The sequence below is a fragment of the Marmota flaviventris genome, chromosome 11 (assembly GCF_047511675.1).
Source record: "Marmota flaviventris isolate mMarFla1 chromosome 11, mMarFla1.hap1, whole genome shotgun sequence".
In the NCBI taxonomy this organism is placed as follows: Eukaryota; Metazoa; Chordata; class Mammalia; order Rodentia; family Sciuridae; genus Marmota; species Marmota flaviventris.
In genome coordinates, this window is record NC_092508.1 from 25,741,631 (window position 1) to 25,764,564 (window position 22,934).

The following is a 22,934-nucleotide window of genomic DNA, read 5'->3' on the forward strand; positions in this document are numbered from 1 at the left end:
GCACTCCTGCTAACTAGATGTGTGCCCTACAACCCATAAAGCTAGAAGAATGGATTCTGAATGCATTCACCATGAGGAACTGATGAAGTTGGAGGAGACAGATGTGTTTCACCTGATTTTCACCATTTTTCACCAAATGTATATACATGTATTGAAACAGCACATGGTATTCCATTGATAGGCACATAAAAATGTACCAGTTAAAAATAAATTTAATTTAGAATGTTACACCAAAATCTTCCCTGAACATATATGAATTAAATAATTCATTATATTAGTCCACCACATAAGGAAAAGAGTGATAAACTATGGGTTAGTTGTAATTTAGGTGGATTATTACTAATATAAGCATCTTAATCTCTCTTGGTTATAATATACAGAAAGAGTAAGCTTCTCTGAGTTGGAGAAATCTTTAACACCAGACCAACATAAAGTAGATGATGAATCTATATCTTTAAACACAACTATATTTAAAAATTAGAATATATAATATGTATAGTTATATATGAGTATATGCATGTGTATGTGTATACATATCTGTACACTTATACATAATTTGTAAATTTGCTCTTTTAAAATCATGAAATAATTGTTCTAATTAATAACTTGTTTATAGTAATTAATTAAATAGCTCACTAATTTTAAAAAGTGAGGGTGGTACTACACAATCAATAGCTTAGAATCAATTATAACCCCCTCTCTGGCAGAATTTGCCACTTAAAAAATTATAAAAGATCCATTTTATCTGTCTCCCCAATAGGGATAAAATATTTAGATGACAGATAAATAATTAAATGTTATGCCATTTAGAAAGTAAAATGGATAAGTGTCTACTTTGAAAGCTACATGCTGTTAGAAAACTTGTTATATAAGAAAGCAAATCTTGCTGAAATTTTTATCTCACTTAATATTTTTCATTATATTCTAACATGAAAATTAAATTATAGGAAATAGTTTTGAGTCATTTTTCTTTAGCATAGAGTTTATTATGATTAGAGAGTCAGAGTTTGTGCTCCCTAGAAGGAAAAACACTTTAAGATTTGAAGAGCTTTCCTTATACGTAGGCTTTTTATTTTTAAACCCCGTCGCCTCTTTGCTGACCAACAATTTCTTGCAACTTATGGCCAGGAGGGAGGAGCATGAGAAAAGGAGCTGGGTGAAAGTTGGTGACACTCCCTGCCAAAATTCCAAGTTGAAATTGAATCCTCCAGTGAAGTTTCCTGGGCATGGGAAGAAAAAAAGAAAAAGATTTACAACTTCAACAGAACTGTAATTCTACCAAGAAAAGCTGTGTCAATCTACTTTGCTGTCACCAAAGGATCTGAAGCTGGCTTTGTCAGACTTCTTTCTTCTTTATATATGGCGGTGAAAAAAAAAAAAATAGCAAGAGGAGTTTAAAAAAATTGATGAAGCCCTGACCCTTTAGATTCCATTTATAGTCTGAGCTGAATGCCATCCCCCTTGACTAGAGAACTGTCCAATCCAGCCGCATGTGTCAAGGTTCTGTTAGGCACTAAGTGAAATATATATGCATGCCCTTATACCGTTTAACACTCTGGGTCCACCTTCAAGACTCTGGGCTGTGGATCAAGCGAACCACCACTCCTCTTCCAAGTATCATTTTGACAGGTTCTTTTGGAGGAGCTCCTTCTTTTTTTAACCCATCCTTTTAAACAAAATGGCACCAAAGAAGGACGTGAAGAAACCTGCTGCTGCTGCTGCCCCTGCCCCTGCCCCGGCACCTGCGCCGGCCCCAGCCAAACCCAAAGAAGAAAAAATCGATCTCTCTGCCATTAAGGTAACTAAAAGGGTGAATTGTTTGGTCACTGAAACATCTTTCAACAGTAGGGAACTCCAGGAACTTGCAAAGAGGTTTATTTTTCATGGAGAGGAATGGTATTATTCAGTGAAATGGTAGAATTTGGAAGAAGAGAATCCTGCTTTAAAAAAAAAATAATAAACAGTAGCATAAAATTTGATCATATGTGGAAACTATGCCTGCTCTATTTTTTTTGCTCTCTGGCGTCCATATTCCCCTACATTATCAAAATACAATGAAAAGTATGTAAGTGTAAAGGTGTTGCATTTACGAATATTTAAACCAGCATTTTTAAATAAAACCTCTGTGAAAATTGGATTCCTTATATTAAAACTACATCAAAAAGAAAGTTTTAGCCTCTGCTTGTTTCCAGAAGTTTAAAGACAGCTGATGACCCAGTTGTCCGGGATGTATTTACTTGACAGCTGCTTATTTCATCTGAGAAAGAAGATTTTTTGCAATTCAAGTCAATTCCCCTTTCAGCTTTGCTTAATAAAATTTGCTACAACACTAAATGAGATCTCAGTGCAGAAAATTATGCACTCAAGTGTTTCAGTGACTATAACTGTCATCTTGTTTATTTATATACAGTATTTAATTCAGAATTTGTGAGTTGCTTCTAAATGAAACTAACCAAAATTATTACAAAACACGTTGGTTGTACAGCTTTTAGTGTATGTCTTTTGAGTTTTTGCATACTGATCTTGAACTAAGGAAAATGTGATTGATTTTTGTGTCAACACTTTGCTGTGATCAAAGTTCTCAGCTGCCAAAAGATGACCTGCTTTGGGAAAAATGATGGAATGGATGTGCCTGTTACTACTCGATGACGTGCACCTTCCCCCTTTTCACTGTGCTCTCATTGGTCCAACTGACACTTTGAAAATGCTCATATAAGCAACTCAGCCTTATATGGAAAACTAATGAGTGAAAGTGCCTATGAGGTAATCTTTTCATGGAAGCCAAAAGTTCTGTATGTAGTAAATCTAAATTTTACTAACTTAATATTTATTACTTGCAGCTATAATGCCGGCCTACAAATAAACACTTAATTGCCTGTTTTAGTATAATGAGATTTTCAAAACATCCCTGAAATAAAGGTTGAATTAGATCACCCTTGGATACATGTGATAAATAGATATAATTTTAGAGCATTCTTATTAAATGTAACATTTTATATTTCAAAGTAATAAAGTATTACAAATATTTAATCTGTAGTTTTTAGGTATATGAAGTCATATTTGGAAAAAGATGATCATAGATCTAATACTGATTAGGAACTATTCTTAATGAATATCCATTTAGGAGGAGAAATTCATGCCAGATCTTCTAATAAGTGTTTTTCTACCTTGAGGACTACATGCATACAGTTCATTAAAAGGAAACCAAATTTTTCATTTACAGCAATCTTAGTTAATATATCATTATAGATGCACTCTGACTTCATAATACAATGAGTGTGATTATAGCCACTACAATAATTCTGATTGTGCGTAGTCTTTAACTCTCCACTCCATAGTAATATTAGAGTGTCAAAACTATTCTTCTTTATATTTATTGTGATTTATAAGACTATTATCTCTTTGCATCTGGGATTATAAACTTCTGGAAAGGAAAAAAATGTGTCTTCTTAAGAAGAAAATGAAGTATTCCACTAATGAAAACAGGCATTAATTTTCCTCCTTGAGGAACTATGTCAAAATAAATAAATGCATAAAGACTGTGTTTGGCAGGTGAGAGATCTCCAAGAAAAGACAAAACATCACTTTTGCAATCCAGAAATTAAGCCAATTATTTGTTCTAGTCAACAGAGCAGTGACTGTTCGGAGTCCTGAAAATTGTTTTGTCCTTCCATCTATATTTGAATTAATCCTACCACGAGCTAGTACAACCAAGCAGAAGAAGGAGACACTCAGGAGAGTCCCTGTGAGAGCATGGTGTGCTCCCTCATCATTATTTCAGTGCAGAAAAAGAGATATGATAGGTTCTGATAAGGGACACAAATTTATAAAGAGCAGTTAAATGAATCTTGAAAAAGCAGGAAGATGTGACCTTTCATCTTTCATTCAGGGGGCCTTTTCCTAATGCAAAGAAGAAAAATGGAAAGAGGTAATTTAAATGCCCAACAACTTACATTCATCAGTATAAAAGCAGTGCACTTTTGGAGGTGTCCTGTAAGAGCCAAAGAATGTGGCGTAAGTTGAGAATTTTAAAAAATTAAATGTCATACCATTGGTTATACCATTTAGAAACTATATTAAAACATTTCATGTTATGATGCTTTTAATTAATTAATGATGTTCCTTGATATATTACCTTACATAAATTATAAACTTTTTTCAATCAGAGAAAATAAACTTTAAAGAGATTAAGAGCTGTTATATGCATTCATTAACTGTCTGAAATTTGATAAAGAAAAAAACTTAATTGCACTATAAAACTTTCTTCCAAAAATCATGTAAGATTAGAAATCCAAGTGTCCTTTGGACTTTGAGTAATTCTGAAGTTTACCTATCTTTATGTAGTATATAGCAATAGTAAAATTTAATTCCTCAATATTATTCCCAGCTAAGACCAATTTCCCATCTTAAAATACACAACATTCAATGACCACAGTTGACTCCTAAACTTTGAATAATCTTGGATATTATTAGCTAGCTTTATCTGTTTCTTAAATGTGCTTTCAACTCTGATTTCCTGGTTTGTTGATTATTTGTTTGGAATGTAACCTACAACCTTTGAAATTCTCTGAGGGAATGTTTACCTGACATTCTGTCCTCATGGATTTTTCTGTGAGTACCCTTTCAAAAACAAATTTCTGCTGATATTTTAATATTAAAGTTACTGTCTTTAGTGTTTCTAATCATTCTTTGCCTTCAGAGAACTGAGACTTAAACCACAACACCCAGACAAAAAGAACACTGCCTGACAAAACCACCACCCTAGGAATTAAAACCCACCATCAGTTTGGTTATGGGTGCAAACACAGGAATGAAAATAGTTGTAACCAAGTGAAATAATGGAGGTAAATAAGTGACAAAATGACTACATCCTACATTTCAAAAGGTCATCAATATCTATCTGGATGTTTTGCATGATGCATGCATTAGCAGGAATGTCAGAATTGCTGCAAGGTGGGGACTTTGAGCCGTGTGTCTCATTGTGCTGCTTAAATCTTCATTGTCATTGTACTCATCACTCAATCAGGTCATCCCTGACTAGACACTGCAGGCGATGTTACAAAAAGAGGTAAGATACAGAATGCATTGACAGAAGCTCTCCTGAATAACAAATCTCAAAGAAAATTGATCCCAGGCTTGGAAGACTTACACTCAAAAATTAATGGATAAGGTGGATATCTACTGTTCCCAATACATACCCCTATATGTATTCAGTGGAGGCAGATAGTTATGTATGTATGGTGACTTGTTTGGGCCCAGGTATGAAAATGTATTGTGTTCATTCATAATGATTTTTTTTCTCATTTCTAACAAGGGTAATATAAACCTAATCCCATTAGAAGAATTCCTGGGGATGTTGAACAAAGATACGCTCCATGAAAGACTAAAAAGTATACAGCTATTTGTATTAATAACAACAAGTCCTCATTGTGAATTTATTCTATGCCATATTATTTAACCCCCACAACATTAAACTGGAATGTTTTTGTCCTCACTTTCCAAGTAAAGAAACTCAGAGTACACAATGCCTATGATCAAATGACTAGTTAATGATGAACCTAGGATTTAACTTAGCACATCAAAACCAGAGTTAACTGTGTTAACTGTATCCTAAGCTACCTTTAGTTTCTGAAGAGTTAGTTGCTGTTTTAAGATGCTATAAAAGAGCCTGTTTTGTTGCTGTTGTTTTGTTTTGTTTTATGTTGCTCTTGAATGAAGTAAAGCTGTTCTTGTGTTGCTCTGCACAGTCCTGTGTAGCCAGAAGAGGGGGTGATGACAGACCCCACATTCCAGCAAGTTCAGTTTTTCTTTATCCTGCACCTGTTGCTGACAACTTGGGTGTTCTCTTTTATAGAACAAGGCTGAAATCTTAGGAACTTAGAAGTGGTCCTAGTCACTTTTTCTCAGCTTCCTATAAAATGTTGTAAACAGAAATGGATATTTTAAAAATACTGTTAAATGTAATGAAACATTGAATTTTAAGATATTTTGTTTTTACTTAATTAAACACACCCACATATCAAACATGATCTTCAAGTTTTGCCATCAGGTTAATATTCTAAGAAGAGTATGAAATCTCAATTTTGATTACAAATAAATAACATAATTTAAACCAGAAATCCCAATCTATATTGTTTGTGGTAATATGCAATGCCACATATATAACATGGATTGATCTTTAACTAGTTTGAGAAAAAGAACTAGGAAAAAAAACACATACAATTTCTAATTAGGAAAAAAATGAGTGAAAACATTAAGTTATTTCTAAGTTTGTTTTATATAATTCAAGTTTGTTTACTTTGGCCGTTCAATAGAAAAATGAATTTCTAATACAACTTTGATGTGCACGAATTTTAATATTCACCCATTTGCAGTATAATTATAACCTTAGGAGCAAATAAAAAATGATTTAAGTCTATCACTAGGTATCAGTATCACATTTCATCTTTACTATATCTCGACTATAAATGAAGGAAACAGGCGGAACAGAGTAAGACAATATTAAAGGGCATTTTGTAGCTCTCCAGAATAACATTTTTAATTATAGAGAACTGAATAATGTCTCTGCAGAGCAAAATGCAGTTTGCAAAGGAAGAGATATGTTCACCTACAAATAGTGAATAACAGTTTTCGTTTTAAGATAAAGTAATCTTTGCAAGACAAGGAGACCACAAAGTGACAGTGCCAAATTTAGCTCTTGACATTTCAGTGCTGCAAATGAACCCCCTGGCAAGTTGTCTTTAGTAGTCATTCCATAATTACGCAGTATTAAGCACCATCTGACTCATGGAAATTGTGGAAAGGATTATATTTAGTCTGCTGATACTACACTTTCTTCTGTTTCTCTTTAGACCGAAATACTTTTTGTATGAAAATAGGATCTTCTATAGTTTGTTTCTACATCAACTCTTACAGGTTGTTTTTTACCCCTAAAACAGGAGGGTCAAAAATTGCAGTATAAAAGTAACAATAGCTTCAGTTGCACTAGTTAAATTGTGTAGATGATAAATCCTGGTCAGAGAAGAAAAGTTTGACCTAAAGGCAAAACCACATCCAATCAACTTCCTTCGGTTGTAGGGAGTGAGTTGCTTTTTACCTTTCAAGGTGCCCAGTGGCATGTTGTATCCTGTTTACAAAAATCTAGCTGACTTGAACATAGTAACTGGGAAATTATATTTAGCTTAACTTTATCTGTTTTAAAAGAACATTATCTATTGAATTTTTAGACACCCTTCTCTTTTTCATGGGAAAAAAAAGTGAATTGAGGTAGATTATACTGACAAAAGAATAGAAAATTTGTAATATTATAGATGCATATTGATATTATGTATTGAAGAAAATCATACAAATTGATATTATAGATTGAAGAAAACTAACACAGAAAAGTGTAGTTATTTAACCAAAACATAATTTGTCTGTTATGAGAGCCAGAAAAATTCTTAGACTAGTTCTCTTTTCAACCCATCAAAAGACTTGAGGTCTTTAGAATGGTAGTGCTAATAATAATGTATCGCTGTTGTCACAAAAGGAGCTTTCATTCCAGACAAGGAGGAGAAAGCAGATACTTAACAATTTCTTAAAACACACAAAGAAAGAATTTTTCTGATGTTTCACATTTTAATAATAAAAAGGTGAAAGAACAAAAACAGAATTTGAATTTTTAAGACATTGCATGCAAACAAAATATACAACAGGGGGAAAGTACAACTTGCAAGTAATCTTTAATTTCCTTACCAATTTTTAGCCATGAGAAAGATGAAGAGAAAACTAAAAGGTGGCTTGGATGCATTTTTAAGTCTTTACGAAGATTCACCCATGTTTCTGTTCTTATAGGTCTGAATTGTGTTATTTTAACAAGTCAGCCTTTGCTCTTAGGTGACAGAATTCAGTTGACCGGTTTAAGTCTGCTGAGCACAGAATTATGCATTCTGTCTCAATTCAGACCAATTTATACAGTCTAACTACCTGACTCTCCTGTACTAGAGAACCTGGACTTGTAATATAATTGCATCACTCTTAATTTCTCCTCTTTCTACTATATTTCTAGTAACCAGCCTACATATATCCATTGTTGAAACTTTTTTTTAAAAAAAGGAAAACATTTTTTCCTTTGATTTAAGTGTGTTATTCTGAAGCATAAAATTCCAAGAGTTACAAAATATTACTTCCATAGACCTTCTATGGTGGGTTCTAGAAATCCTGTAAAATTGGGTTAAGTTTTTTCTAAGGGGGAATATGTATCCAGGTCTTTGGTCCCTCTGCCAGGCATTAAATCAAAGAATGTGCAGCAATGTTCTCTTGACTGAAAACTGGCTCTCGTTAGTCAGCTTCTCAATCTTACCTGTCATCAGTCTCCATTATCCCCCAAGGGACAATGATGTTCTTTGAAGATTGTGGTCCCAGCTCCTTCCTAAGGAATTTGCTCCTAGTATGCAACATCATATACTACTAGTAAAGAAGTAATTATCTTTAATTATAGCTCTTCTTCTTTTACTGTAATAAATTTTAACATATATCAATTCCAGAGACTGTTTAACTGAATATTAATATTTTCCTTATAAAGCAATTTCATTCATATATATATATGAGACTATAGTATCTTAAATCAGTTATCCAAATCTCATGATTACTAGTAGAAATATGATTTCCAAAGTAGAAAATAATCTGTAAATTTTGGAATAAAAATTATGTTTAGTGGCAGTGTCTCAGACTACTACTTACTTAAACCCAACCACAAATGTTAGTACATGAGTCATAAAAATGTGCAATGCAGCCTTGTACTGACTGTAAGAAAAATACATAGGCTAGGAATTTGAAGAGAGAGAGAGACTTTAAGAAAAATTGAGTGTTGGCGAATTAGAAGTCTGGCTCATAAAAATTTTTATAAAATCTAAGAGAAAGTATTGGATATATAAAAGGTACATATAGCAATAATTTGAGATAAACTAAGTGCCAGCAGTTCTAGGTGCTAGAGAGGCAGCACTGAAGGAAAACATTTCTAATTTCTTTACAGTGTAAGCTTTTTAAAAGAACAGATAAATGTCTCTGTCCCCAAGGAACGGAATACTCCAGAGGAGGAACTTGAGTTTAAAGGAAGAGCTTACTAGACTTATGCTCTAATGACTTTAATTTAATGAAAATCTATTGAGCATTTAACAGAACAAACTATCCTGAGGAGTAGTGAAGGACAAAACCTAGGAACAAGGCAAAGGCAATATGGCAGGGGCAGAGGGGGCAGGACACACAGGTTCACACCAGGAGAAAATGGCTTTGAAGAGGAGGAGGTTTTATTAGGGCCTTGAAGAATGTCTAATTTCCAAAAAAAAAATAGAAAAGAAAGAGAGAAGAAAGCAAGCCAGACAGAAAAGATTGAAAGCCAATCTCTAAAGCAAACAGTGATGGTATAGCAAAAGGAGGCCCAAATCAGCTGACTTTGTGGATTCATGCTGTGCCTTTGTTCAAAGGGCTAATTACATCACTATTACAACACCCAGGAAATGATGCAGGCCATGCTTTGTAGGTCATAAAAGTGTACCAGGGACTAAATTGCATTTCCTGATTATTTTATGAGCACAATATCTAGGTCTTCTAATTTTGAAACCACAGTTTATTCTCTAGCTTAAGCTATAGGGTAGGCTTCCCTATTGTCAAATGGTGTGCTCAAATGTACATTTTGATTCTTAGTAGGTACAAAAAAACTGAAGCTTTTTTTCTCTGTGACAAAGATATGGGGAAAAACTAGGGAGAAATAATTTGATACCTGCCTATCACTTTGCAGCTTCTATTTTAATAATAACAAATCTTTACATGATATCCAGTGGTTAGAGATGGTTTATTCATAACATAAGTACAATTTTTATATTGATTTTCTAGTTTACCCAAAAGATTTTATATATGCTAATCATATTTTTATATGTATATAAGGACACATTTTTCTCCATTAAAAAAAGAACAAAATAGGAAAATGATTATTATGACTAGTATGGCAACTTTTATGTTTAATTGTAGTATTTATAGTTATTAGCACTACTAAAAATATATGCTAGTTCTAGTAATCTCAGAGCAATTCAAATTTATGACCCATTTACATGTTACAAAACTAAAAAAGGCACAAAGGTAACATACTCTACATATCAAAAATCATGAAATTCTAAGTTACACAATTACTAAAGGTTATAAATTTCAACCTTTGACCTCTTCCATTTTCCCTTTGTGATTCAAAGCATTTTTAATTCTTTTATTAACTTTTCATTTCTCAATAACCTTTCAAAATATCAATTTGTTCATGAAGGTATGTTTTCCTAATAACTTAAAAATGATATTTTAGATACTGATTTTGGGATTCAAATCTCAAGATCCTGAGATAACTTTCATAACTTGTAAACTTTGGGCCAAAAGTGATACCTAATTAAATGTTGATTTCTTCTAGAATGGTTTGTAGGTTAGCTTCAGATTTGTATCTTTCTCGCAGGAGAGACTTATGAGCATCCTTGAAAACAGTTGCAGAAGCAATACTTGAGTTACAATTCATCTCTAACATTTTTTATGCCCCTGAACTGCTTTAAATATGTAGAAAATGACCAACGTTTTCTCTGAACTTCAGTGGGCATCCATTCTAACACTGATCTTTTCAAGTACCACTTTTCCCAATACCCTTCCAGAAGGGAGTTTCCCACTGTTTTCAGATAGTCTGGCATAAAAACCCTTGCTGGCCAAGTCCTTAGATAGCTCTAAAACGTTCAAGTATAATTTTGCACTCCACAAGTTTTGCCTTGGGTTCTTTCTTTCTCATTCTGGAGACCTGTCCATAAAGTTTCAAGGCAGAAATAGAATCAGCATGATCTAGTAAAAACTTATGCTAAATTTTAAACATAGAATAATAATACGCATAGAATAAGAAGAAGGATACAAAAATGGACTATCTGAAGTGCTTCCTGGCTAGAAGCACTTCAGAAATTGAAAAAAAAATATGACAAATCATCCACTTTAGAGACTACTGAAGAGGAAGGAAAATCCCCAAAACCTAAAGTCAGAAGACTAACAGAGAATGCTAGAAAATGGAGACGAAAATTATTCTTTGCTTAGATTAATTCTCTTGGAATACTAATTGCAAAAGAGTGGTGTTTAATTGAGGATTTTGAGAACTGACAGATTGCCACTTAAATGCATTCTCAGACACAGAGCATGTGGCCTTTTCATGTCCTCTGAACTTTACCATAAGGGACAGAGCTTCAGAGGATGTTCTTTCTATAGCAGTTGTCATTTGAAACCCCAACCAGTCCCATCCAAGAAGTTCCATTAGCACCAAAGCTTGTTGACTAGAAGTTCACAAAGTCCATAATTCACCAAGAGAAGGGGTCAGCCTGAGCCATTAGAAGTTCCGAGCTTCTCTGCCACTAAGCAGAGAAGCTTCTTAAAGGAAGACATTGCCCACAAATGTCCAGGAGCTAAAGACCATAAAAGTACTGACAGGCTTCCGTCTCACCAAGGCTGTCCACTCCTAGGTTCTGGTTTCCTAAAAATAGCCCTCAGGGTACAGTTCCCTCTTTCCCTTTGCCCTAAGAAAGCTAAAGAACTCTCCAATGGGAGGGGCAACTTCTCTCTGAAACTCGATGCTAGCAGTGAGGTCAGTTTGCCCAGAAATAAAGGGAAGCCTCAGAGAAGGAGGCCCCACTCAGGGATTGGAGCGGCCCTCAACTCACTCTTCAGGCTTGACCCGTTCTGCAGCCCAGCAGCTCCATCATGGTGCGTCCTATAAGAGAACTACTTGTCATTCATAGGAGGATAGCAATAGTGATGAGAAGCTTATTGAGGAAAGAGGCAGACAGGAGGAAGGGAATTGAGGAGAGAAAAGAGCCAGAACAAATCTTGAGACTCTACTTTGGGATACTTTGGGATACTTTGGGAGGTATGTTGAAGATAGAAGAGATTAATTAGAACTAATATGCAAACTGGAAAAATACATCTTACTTCCCAAAGCAGTAGTACTTCATGCTTCACCAGCTTTTACTATATCACATAAGGTTTAGGATGTTTAAATTTAGGGGGGAAACTGAAACTATAGCAAGATAGTATGACCTAAGATACACCCCAGTTATACTGATAGCTAGAATCAAGTAAACTGCTTCCAGTGCTTTCTATATTGTATACTAATATAAAAATGTACTGGTGCAACTGCAGAAAGATTTAAGGTGGTCTTTTAAATGCAGCTAATCATTTTTTAATATAATGCATATTTATTAATCAGGCATATCTTTAATATATCATAGGCTTTTGCATTATTTTAGGAAGTATCTGATTGAGCATTTATTGTTTCCTTATTTAAGATACAGAGAAATGTTCCCTAATTATCTTTTGCAATAGATTTTTGTATTCCTAGATTTAAAAGTACCCTAAGGCAACCTTCTTATGCTATGACACCTACATGGCTTCCTAAGTCTCAGAGCAGAGAGCAATCCTTCTGTCAATGCATTTGAAAGAGTACTAGTTGTTCCTTTCTTTCTCTCTCTCGCCACTGCAGTCCTTCAGTGCTGACCAGATTGCGGGTAAGTGATTTGAGTGTCTCTGTTGCAGATGTGGGCAGAGCACTGTCTGGTTTCTGGACTATCAGTTAACACCAAGGCATGCTACTTTGTGGTTGAACCTGTTGGTGTCCAAGCTATGCCTGAACTCGGAAAAGTAGGCTGACTTTTGAAGCTTACTTTGAAGTTTATTCAGGGAATGAGCTGGATACACTTAAAAATCAGGACATTTTTGTTTGGTTAAAATATTCTTTGTGATTAATTTCTTTCTGACAGATCGAGTTCTCTAAGGAACAGCAGGATGGTAAGTTTAAAAGCTCTAGTTGTTAATATGTGCACACTCATAAAGATGGTATGTAAGAAAACCAGCTCCCTTGGGTTGAGCTAAGCTCTTCCTAATTATTCACACTGGTGTTGCCACTCTAAATATAAATTGCTCTCAGTCACTCTAAATATAAATTCATTCAACCTGAAGCCTTTGCTTATAATCAGTAATCAAAGATTTAAGCAAATAAAAGGTAAACCCCACAATAATGAGTCCTTATAGGCACTAATTTCTAAATAAAACTAACTTGATACAAGAAGTAATAGATGTGTATACTTACAAACAGATGTAGATTTGGGAAGGATAATTTGCTAATCAAACCTCTAAAGAGAAATTTGATGAGTGTGAATTGTTCAATATGGAAAATAAAGTTAATTATAAAACTGCCCAATTACAAAATCTACACAATAGTGAGCTGTAGAACAAAAGTGAATTCAGAGACAAAAAAAAAGGAAGGAGTAATTTACCATAGAATTGTGGAAGGAATATTAGACATCTCCTGCTCCAGCTCTTCTTTAGAGGTACAGGACAGACACCCAGAGAAGTGATAAGTCTTGCTAAAGGACCCAAAGAATTAGTGATGGGATTAAAAATTTGGTATGACTTCAAACTGATTAGAAATTTCTTTTATAAAAGTGACCAATGGGGAGACCCCAAACTCTTGAGATTCAAGAGAATCCAAATAGTTTCCTTTGCACTTCAATTTCTTCCCCTTTGGGTCTTTGAAATCAACAGATCCCCCAAATCTAATTTTGTTCATTAGGAAGTATATGAAGAAATGTTTATGGAGTGAAATTGACACCAAATTTGAATGAACGGGACAAAAATAATTCATAGAAATGAGAGGGCAAAAGAGTTTAGTTATATAATGTTGTACAGCTTAGAATATTGGTCAATTTAAGTATGTGTATATTATATATATTATGACATAGAAGATATAGACATGGGTGATTAAAAAGAATGTATTCAATTTATTCTGTGCCTAAAGGATTTTACATTTTTCAGTTCTTTTCAGTCATGTTTTATGTCTATAAGTCAATTAAGAATAAAAAGGGTATTTGCTGTTATACAGACTAACTGGCATCTACAGCATGGCTGGTGATCTCATGTAGACAGATTGGATTATAACTTAAAATCATTTAAAATTATATTGTGAAGGACTGTTTTATATATTGAAAATAGTTTTCTACAAATTGTTTATTATAATTTGTTTTATTTTAATTAACTTTTAACTAGTGATGCTGCTACCTCATCAGCTACCACATCCCAGTTCTCTCACATTCCTAACATGCAGTGTCACTAGGACTACCAAACAATGTAAGACCAAGAAGCGAAAGATTTCAAATTTTTTCAGGTCAAAAGGACTTCCTGTTAAGCACAAAACCTATGACTCCACATGTGAAATAAGTTTTAGACACAGAAGTTGGGTAAACATTGGTGTAGTAGATTGGGGTTTTGTGTGTGTGTGTGTGTGAGAGAGAGAGAGAGAGCGAGAGAGAGAGAGAGAGAGAGAGAGAGAGAGAAACAAATGTAAGCTATTTAAACAGAAATTCTATACTCTCAGAAATGAATGAAGAATAGTTTATTTCCTTGTTTAATGATTAAAGATTTTTGTTCATGCTGCTCTAATTAAATTGAAATGAAGAAAATAGGATTGAAGAAAAAAACTAGAAAATTATAGCATGCTAAAGGTCTAAGTCCTATGCTGTTCCATAAAGTAGCCACTAGCCCATGTGGCTATTTACATATTAATTAATGAAAAAGTAATAAATTTTGAAATCCATTTCCTCAATTGCACTAGTCACATTTAAGGGCTCAAGAGCCACAGCTAGTAGTTACCATAATGGGCAAATAGAGAACAATTCTATCATTACCAGAAAGTTCTACAACAGTGCTATTTTTGATCAGAGATCATAAATTTTTTTGTTGATGGACCAAATGTAAATGCATTAGGCTTTCCTGGTGTTATAGTCTAAAAACAACTCCATTCTATCACCAAGGTGTGAAAACAACTACAAACATAGAGAAATGGAGATGGCCATATTCCAATCACACTTTCATTGAACAAGCAAGAAGCCCCTGGGAAGTAGTTTGCCAATCCATGTTCAAGAGAATAACTAAGCCTTGCATTAAAAATCTGGGGTAGAAAGAACAGAATTTTTCTGACCTCTGCCTTTAAACCACCAAAAGGGTTAATGTCAGAGTGATTTCATTACAACTCATAAAATTCTATTTCTACATCAGCATCTGACCAAGGTAATTGTGAGCTCTCTGTCCCTAAAGCCTGGAGCCAATAACAAGAATAGTTCCATTTCATGTGTCCCTTAGAAACATGAAAAATAATATTTGACTAATGACACCATAGGGCCTGCAGAATGTTTTTTAAAAAAATCCATTATAGTCAAATGCATAGGATTTTAGCAAAGAGTGATAACATGAACTGTAACTAGTCATGAATACAGTGTCTGGTACAATCTTAGATTAGGGGTAGAGAGAGAGTTAAAAGGATATTTGGCTGTGTAATCTATCTAGATAGCATCTTTTAACCTAAGACCACTGATAGCTAAAAAGAGTGCTTTCAGCCCTATAGTTCACTCACAAATGGTTTTCTGAGTGTTACTGAAATTAACTCCAATCAGTCACCATTAGTAGTTCTGGGTTTCCCAGAAATTTTGATTTAAGTTTAGAATTTTCAGGTAAAATGACTTACTGTTCCCTATGTTCATAGTATTGCACCTTCCTGTCTTTTCATTATGTATTTTTCAAATTCTTTATCATTGTAAATTTTAAAGACAAGACCAGTTCTATCAAAAGAAAATGACAAAATACAGGGAGAATAATAAATAAGTGACTGTGATAAGAATAGCACTTTAAAATACATACTTAATACACACATAAATGAATACAAGCAAACTGGGGAAATGTGAATAAAATCACTGGGGTCTATCAATGTGAATATCCTGGTTACAGTAATATTCTATGATTTTGCAAAGTGTTACGATTGGGGAAAACCAGGTATACAAGGAATTTCCCTGAATTATTTCTTGCAACTGCATGTGAACCAATTATTTCCATAAATTTTAATAAAGAGTGTGTACTTGAATTCAAAAGCTGGTATAGCAGCATGCTGTCATATGTATTATCTGAAAAACAGAGTGAAGTGTAAAGAGAGTATTATAACATTGGATCCAAAAAATATTTTTCCTTCTGAATTAGTTATGCTAGGAGCCTGCTAGCATCAAACATTGAAATGGTTAGACATTGTAGAATTTACGGGCCTGCCTCATGTTTCTAAATTTGTCCTGAAAAATGAAGTTATTTCTGAAGAAAACTGTCGAGAGAACAACCTAAGAAATTTGTACCTTGAGAGAAGCCTTTTCTATATAATCTGAGAAGTATGGGTTAATAACATATAACACAATCCTGATCAAAAATTTGTTTTCTTGAAATGTATTAATCTTGCTAATTTTATGAAGGACTAGATAAAGATTACTAGGATTTATCAAGGCCTCAGAATCTCTTAGCCCAGTCCCAGACAAGGAAATATGAGTAAATATGACTATGATGTCTGATTTCCATATCTAATTAGCAATAACATATGACTAGAATTTAGAAATGCTGCTTTAAAAGAATTCCAAAAAGAAATGTCAAAAAGGTTTGACAATGATTGTTTGAGGTAGGAAAACAGAATTTGACAATGACAACTTAAGTGGTTGGCAAACTTGTAAAACAGAAGAGTTTAAGTAAATCCTTGAAGGACTCAGGGTTAATTAATAGGTTTGAGAAAGAAAAATAAAAAACCCTAATGTTCCTTGTTTTTTGCAGAATTCAAGGAGGCATTTCTCCTGTTTGACAAAACAGGTGATAGCAAGATCACCTTAAGCCAGGTTGGTGATGTCCTTCGGGCACTGGGCACAAATCCCACCAATGCAGAGGTCAAGAAGGTTCTGGGGAACCCCAGCAATGAAGGTAACCACATCAGTTCTTCCAAGATCTATGGAAGTGTAGCTAAAGCATGCATGCATAAGTGTGAGACTGAGAAATAAATAATAGTTTCCATAGAATAGTGCTCAGTTTATTTCTGATGGTAGCAAATATGCCTGTTAGCCATCTAGAATCTTATCTTTTTCCCTTGCAAAATAAGTTAACCTTCATTTGAGAACCTGCAAGCATGATAAAATGTTGTGCTTATGAAAACAAATAATGTCTGATGCTAAGAACATCATCCTTATTATCATATCTAATGTTCATAATCTCAGAGCTAATGAAACAAATAACATCCAAATTCGCACATTATCTTAAACTTCAAACCTTCAAAGGAAAAAGTGCATTTTGACAAAGATGTTAAATACAGTTAAAATACAATGGACTTTGTATACGATTCTGGGTAAATTATAATGGCATACTTCTAGAGAAAATCTAATATTTGATAAAAACTGTGGAAATAAAGTTGCAATGTTTTGAAGAGATTTAAAAAATACCTATTGACCTTGCCCTGTGCTCTGACCATTAACACTGCTTCTGTGCCTGTCTCAAAAGAAATTCAGCTTTCTTAATTAAGCATAGAAAGATAGACATCTTAACAAGGGAATTTTCTATTTTCAATAATTTTTTAAAAGCTTTAAAAATCTCAAGCCAAACTCTGCATTCAGTCTCCCAAGGTAAATCCTGGAACAAAAATCAGAGAAATACACAAACAGCAAAATTGCAGAAGACATTCACTTGATACAGAAATCCAATCATTAGTCTGGAACAAGGAATTTGTTTTTAACCTCAGTGGTTCACAGCAAAGTATGACAGTCTATTGGAAAATATGACTCTAAACAAAAAACAACAACAAAAGAAAAAAAAAACAGAATACAAAACGTTAAGTTTTCTCAAGTAGATAGTTGGGCTGTTGATCTTTGCCATTAGTAAAAAAGAACAAGATGGTTAGGCAAATAATCTTACATTTCTCCTTGGTAACTAAAAATGTTTTAGAAATGTTCCTTCATTTTAAAAAGGGAGGGTAAGAACCTTTCTTTCAAGAAAACTTGCTTCTAAATTGGTCTGCTTTAGAATTGTTTCTCAGACTTCATTTTCTTTAGAAGAAATTTCTAGTTTAATCATGCAGAAAGCAGATGAGTATGAAATAAGTGGGAAAGCAATAGTCTAACCCTTATTTTCAAATGTCACTGTCTGACTTGCCAACATCCATCTTTAATGGAATTATTGAACAAATGCTCATTTATTCAGCACTCAAATCCAATCTTTCTAATATTGTCCAATGTATTTGACTTCTACAAGAGAAGAACTGGGGAAATTTTATTTTGCAAGTATATAATTTTATCCATTTGCATACATCTGGATAGTCTAATTTATACTTTTACTGGGAATGATATCTACCTTGTCAGAGACACTAAAGAAAGTTCTCCCATCTCTAGACCTCTAAATTGCAGAGAAGTCAGGAGATCACAAAGTATTTGACACACACCCTTTCCTCATAAGCTTCTTTTTTAAATTACTTAAAATTTAAACAAAGCAAAGGCCCTGCCAAAGCTCAGGACATAGGCAGAATATGTAGTAAAGTACAGTTAATTTTTACTATATTTCTATGGGAATGTGTTTGTGGCATCCCAGTATAATTTTTTATTGCTTCCATAGTATTTATGGAAAATATTAAATTATCAATAGTAATAAAATAGTAGGTAGCATTTCTTAAGCACTCAATTTGTCCCAAGATTTTTCTTGTTATTGTGGGTTTGTTTTATTTTTTTGGTTGTTTTTTTTGTTTTTGTTTTTGGTGCCAGGGATTAAACCCTCCTAATCACTGACCCACATCCTCATTCCTTTTTAGTTTTCCTTTTGAAACAGGGTCTCATTAAGTTGTTTAGGGCCTCACTAAGTTGTTGAAGGTGGCTTTGAACTTGTGATCCTCCTGCCTCAGCCTCCTGAGCCACTGGTATTACAGGCATGACATGCATCTCCATGCCTGGCATGTCCCAAGTATTTCAATGAGCTTTACATGCATTATCTATTTAATTCCCACAATAACACTCTGAGGTATTTCTGTTTTACACATGAAAAATTGACACACATATAGGTTAAGAAAGTTGCCCAGTATCACACAGTAGTACAGGAACAAATGGGAATAAAGTTTGGCACTGGAACTCCAGAACACATGATATTGCCTTTTGCCATATTTTTGTCATTTTGGTAATTCACCAACTGAGGTTTAAACTGTGTGAAGATCTTTTAGATCATCTGGAATGAACTTTCAGCTTTCATTGGTGACTCAGAGATGATGTTTTATGGTGGCTACAAACTGTCCAAACTGCAATTTCTTTCAGAGATGAATGCCAAGAAAATTGAGTTTGAACAATTTCTACCCATGATGCAAGCTATTTCCAACAACAAGGACCAGGGAACCTATGAAGATTTTGTTGAGGGTCTGCGTGTCTTTGACAAGGAAGGCAATGGCACAGTCATGGGGGCTGAACTCCGCCACGTACTAGCCACCCTGGGTAAGCATTTATTCCAGTGGACTTAACAGCACAGAATGTACAGGAAAGAACACAGAAGAACCATGTAATTACAAAACTAGGTATGGAGAAAGTCTACAAAGAAAACATGAAAAATGAATACTCAAAAGTCAATCACTATTTCAATTGGCCTCTGTGACAGCGAGGCCAATGAATAAGTAAAGGAAAACATTGTAGTCCTTATAGGATGTAGTTTGGATGACAAGGGATAATGTGTAGTTAAGTCATTTGAAAACAATGTATTGACATCCTACTGAGTGTGTGGGAAATTGGAATAGTTTTTGTCTTCCAAGAGTTCAATCATAGTTTCTAAGAGTACATCATTTATGGTAGATTTGAAAATATCCTGTTGCCTCGTTTCTTTAAAAAGGGTTTTGTTTCATAGGTGAAAAGATGAAAGAGGAAGAAGTAGAAGCCCTGATGGCAGGTCAAGAAGACTCCAATGGCTGCATCAACTATGAAGGTATAATCAGTGTGCACTGGTGATTTTAGTCCCTCTTAATTGGTTGGGTTGCTGATAGCATCCTTTTGAATTATTTAAAATAAACTGATTTCCTCTTCCTTCTTTATTAATATCCATATGTTACTTATTATCAATCAACCCCATAACTCCAAGAAGATAGTCTATGAGGAGATATATGTGAGATTTATTCCAATATGTTTTAGCAATCCTATGCACTGTTTTATAGTTTCGAATGTGTTTTAATGTGTATTTCCTTGCTAGAGCTTCACAACGTCCCTTTGAAATAGACAGGTTTTGCATCAAAATCATATGTAATAGTATATTAAAGTTAGGGAGATTTTCAAGTCCTTTACTAATACCAAGCAATTATAAAAATGAGGAAACTGAGGACCAAAGAGCTTTAGTGATGCTCAAATCATTAATGGCAGGGCTAGTAATAAAGCTTAATTCTCCTTGTCCAGTGTTCTTGCTTACATAAAAGTCATCCTCTAGTAGAGAATTATTTATTTCTTGCTAACATTTACAGCAACTTCACCCAAAGAGTATAAAAGCATGTACCACAGAAACTAAAGATGCAAAATAAAGTTGCATAATGTGATTTGCAAATTTAAAATTTCTCAATAAAACCAAAAATTTGTCTATCCCCAAAGAGGACTAAGTTAATTTCAATAAACCTACATTGAGAGTTTTAAAAACTTACCAAGTCCCACAACTTAGAGAAAGCAAAAAAAAAAATAAAAGGAAAAGCACAGGGGGCAGGGGAAGAGGAATTAGAAGAGGAAGGGGAGGGGAGGGAAGGAAAGGGGAGAAGGAAAGTACCAAGCCAGACAGATCTTCACTGGCAATCTTTATTAAACTTCACTTTTTCCTGTAAACAGTTTTTCCACATTTGATTATTACTATAAACACATTACATAGAGGAATCATTCAATCATATGATTTAGACAAGTGGATGTCGTGTAGAAAATAAAGTCAATCTAAACTTCTCTTTCATTAAAGTTGACTGTTTTCTAACTTTGAACTACCCATGTTACCCCGACAGCTTTTGTCAAGCACATCATGTCTATCTAAACGGAGCTCTCAAGGTACATGTCTGTTCCTTTGTAATATATACAGCTTTCTCAATACTGTATTTTTTTTTAATTAACAGCTTCACTTTATATGCTGTAGATATAATTAGTATTCGTTTCTAATTAAGAGTTGTCTTCGTAAGCCTGAAAACTTGAAATACTTGAGATGGATTATTTAGAAATAAAACATACTTGTATGAGTGTCCAAGCAAAATTTATGATGTTTTTGCTTCCATTCATAAACCCCCTTAACTACACTTATGATTAAGCAGTGGAGACTCAACTAACTAAAGACTAGTTAATTAATTTTATTAGAACCCCAACACTAATGAAGCCTACATCCTTTGAATAGCTAAATTAGCTTTAACAATTACTGATCTAAAGCACTGTGTCTTAACAGTCCAAATTCAAGGACTTGCAACCAAGTTCTTACAACAAAGAAGTGGCTTACCCTATAAGCACTGGTTTATTTTGTGCTTTTTTCCTTTTTTGCATGTCACATTATTTCCTCCTGAGTTTTCTTTCTGAAAATATGGGATCAACATCTAACTTGCTTTCCCTTTTCCTTTACAGAACAAGCATTGTTTAGGAAGACTGGCTGGAGTCCACTTTTAGTAACATCCATGACTAACTGTCCAGATCTGTTTACCATCTTTCAGAGAAACAAAAGCAATCTGGATCACTCTAGACTGAAGGACTTTCTGAATTTTTATACACCTTAAGTTTTTCTCTGAAATATATTCATACCACACAAACCAAATGTCTGTTGCTCTAGACAACAAAAATAAAATATTGGCAATCTCATATCAAAGCAATACTCTTTATTATCTACCATGGGTCAACAGGCATCCTTAAAATATCATATCAATAAAAAATATTGGTCAGTCTGAAATATCCAAGTCACATTGTTTTTATTTTCTTGCTTTGTGAAAATAATTTTTGAAACCTCAGATCTTTCGTTAAATGTACAGAATGTTGATGAATTATAAATTTACTAAAGAATCATTATAGTCTACAGAGCATTTGCAACTTGAATAACACAGATAATTACACATTACCAAAAAAGTGAAAAAAATAACTGAAAAACTTCAGATAGGATCAGAGATGTTTTAATGTAAACTATCCATGCAATTTAAGGTGAAAGCAGAATGATTTCAGATTTATATAAATTGTGATTATGGCTTCATCTATTTAGTTTCTTGTAACAATCTAGCTACTAGAAAACTAGCAAGCCTTTGGTCTTTCTCCCAGACTGTCTTAAAAGAAAAATTCAAAGTGACCTTTCAGTTGTTAATGTTTAAAAAAAAAATCCTCTCTGGGGATGGGATTGTTGCCCAAGCTAAGAACTCAAGATCCAAGATCCTGTTTATTAATAGTCTCTCTCTTTCTCCTACTAGGATCTCCCTTCTTTACATGCCCAGGTTCCCAAATCTCAATTCAGTCTTAGAAGTATAAAAACATAGTAAGACTAATTGGAAAAGTTTATATAATAAACTTACTTTATCATCTCAGAACGCTATCCCATATCACTTTTTCTTCAGAACAGATTCTGAAAGGTAGTATTTGAATAATCAGACAGAGATGAGTGATAAATTATTCCCCCCTACCTCTCTTAAAAGATACTTGTAATATTTTGCAAGTATTATGTATTTTTGGAAGGTGAAACAACATTTTCTGACATTGAGAGTTTCAGGTCAAAAGCTCCTTCCCTCTAGCAAAAGTCCCTTGGATTCTAGTAGCTAATACTTCAAATTTAGCCTGTGTTTTCATGACCAAGATGATGTTGGGACATTACAATCACTCTTTTAAGAAAAATGAACTGTGGCCTCATGACTTTCAAGACCAAATTTACTTAAGACTAGGGCTTGAAAATGTTTCCTCAGCACTATCCAATAGATCCTTCTGTGAAAATGGAAATATATACCTGTATTGTCTTATGTGGTCACCACTAACCATGGGTGGCTACAGAACACTTAAAATGTGGCTCATGCAACTGAGGAATTAAATCTTTAATTGTACTTTACTTTAACTTAT

The 22,934-nt window shown here is 34.0% G+C and overlaps 1 protein-coding gene across 2 annotated transcripts; it reads left to right on the forward strand.

Moving 5' to 3' along the window:
* The first annotated feature begins 1,474 nt into the window (after positions 1-1,474).
* Positions 1,475-21,792, forward strand: Myl1 (myosin light chain 1). Of its 2 annotated transcripts, none has more exons than XM_027941890.2 (7): positions 1,475-1,798; positions 12,798-12,825; positions 16,672-16,815; positions 19,176-19,349; positions 19,753-19,830; positions 20,873-20,915; positions 21,474-21,792. In XM_027941890.2, exons 1-6 carry the CDS (start codon positions 1,679-1,681, stop codon positions 20,899-20,901), a joined length of 573 nt encoding a protein of 190 aa, XP_027797691.1. In that variant the 5' UTR covers positions 1,475-1,678; the 3' UTR covers positions 20,902-20,915; positions 21,474-21,792. The 2 variants fall into 2 exon arrangements, with proteins under 2 accessions (XP_027797691.1, XP_027797692.1); XM_027941891.2 differs by lacking the exons at positions 1,475-1,798; positions 12,798-12,825 and adding exons at positions 11,655-11,745; positions 12,521-12,545.
* Positions 21,793-22,934: the final 1,142 nt, after the last annotated feature.

What these genes read in the sequence shown, in the direction of transcription:
- Myl1 (XM_027941890.2), top strand. Translation starts at nt 1,679, where the DNA reads ATGGCACCAAAGAAGGACGTGAAGAAACCTGCTGCTGCTGCTGCCCCT. An exon ending in TCGATCTCTCTGCCATTAAG is followed by an intron (nt 1,799 to 12,797) that starts GTAACTAAAAGG and finishes TCTTTCTGACAG; the next exon opens with ATCGAGTTCTCTAAGGAACA. An exon ending in CTCTAAGGAACAGCAGGATG is followed by an intron (nt 12,826 to 16,671) that starts GTAAGTTTAAAA and finishes TGTTTTTTGCAG; the next exon opens with AATTCAAGGAGGCATTTCTC.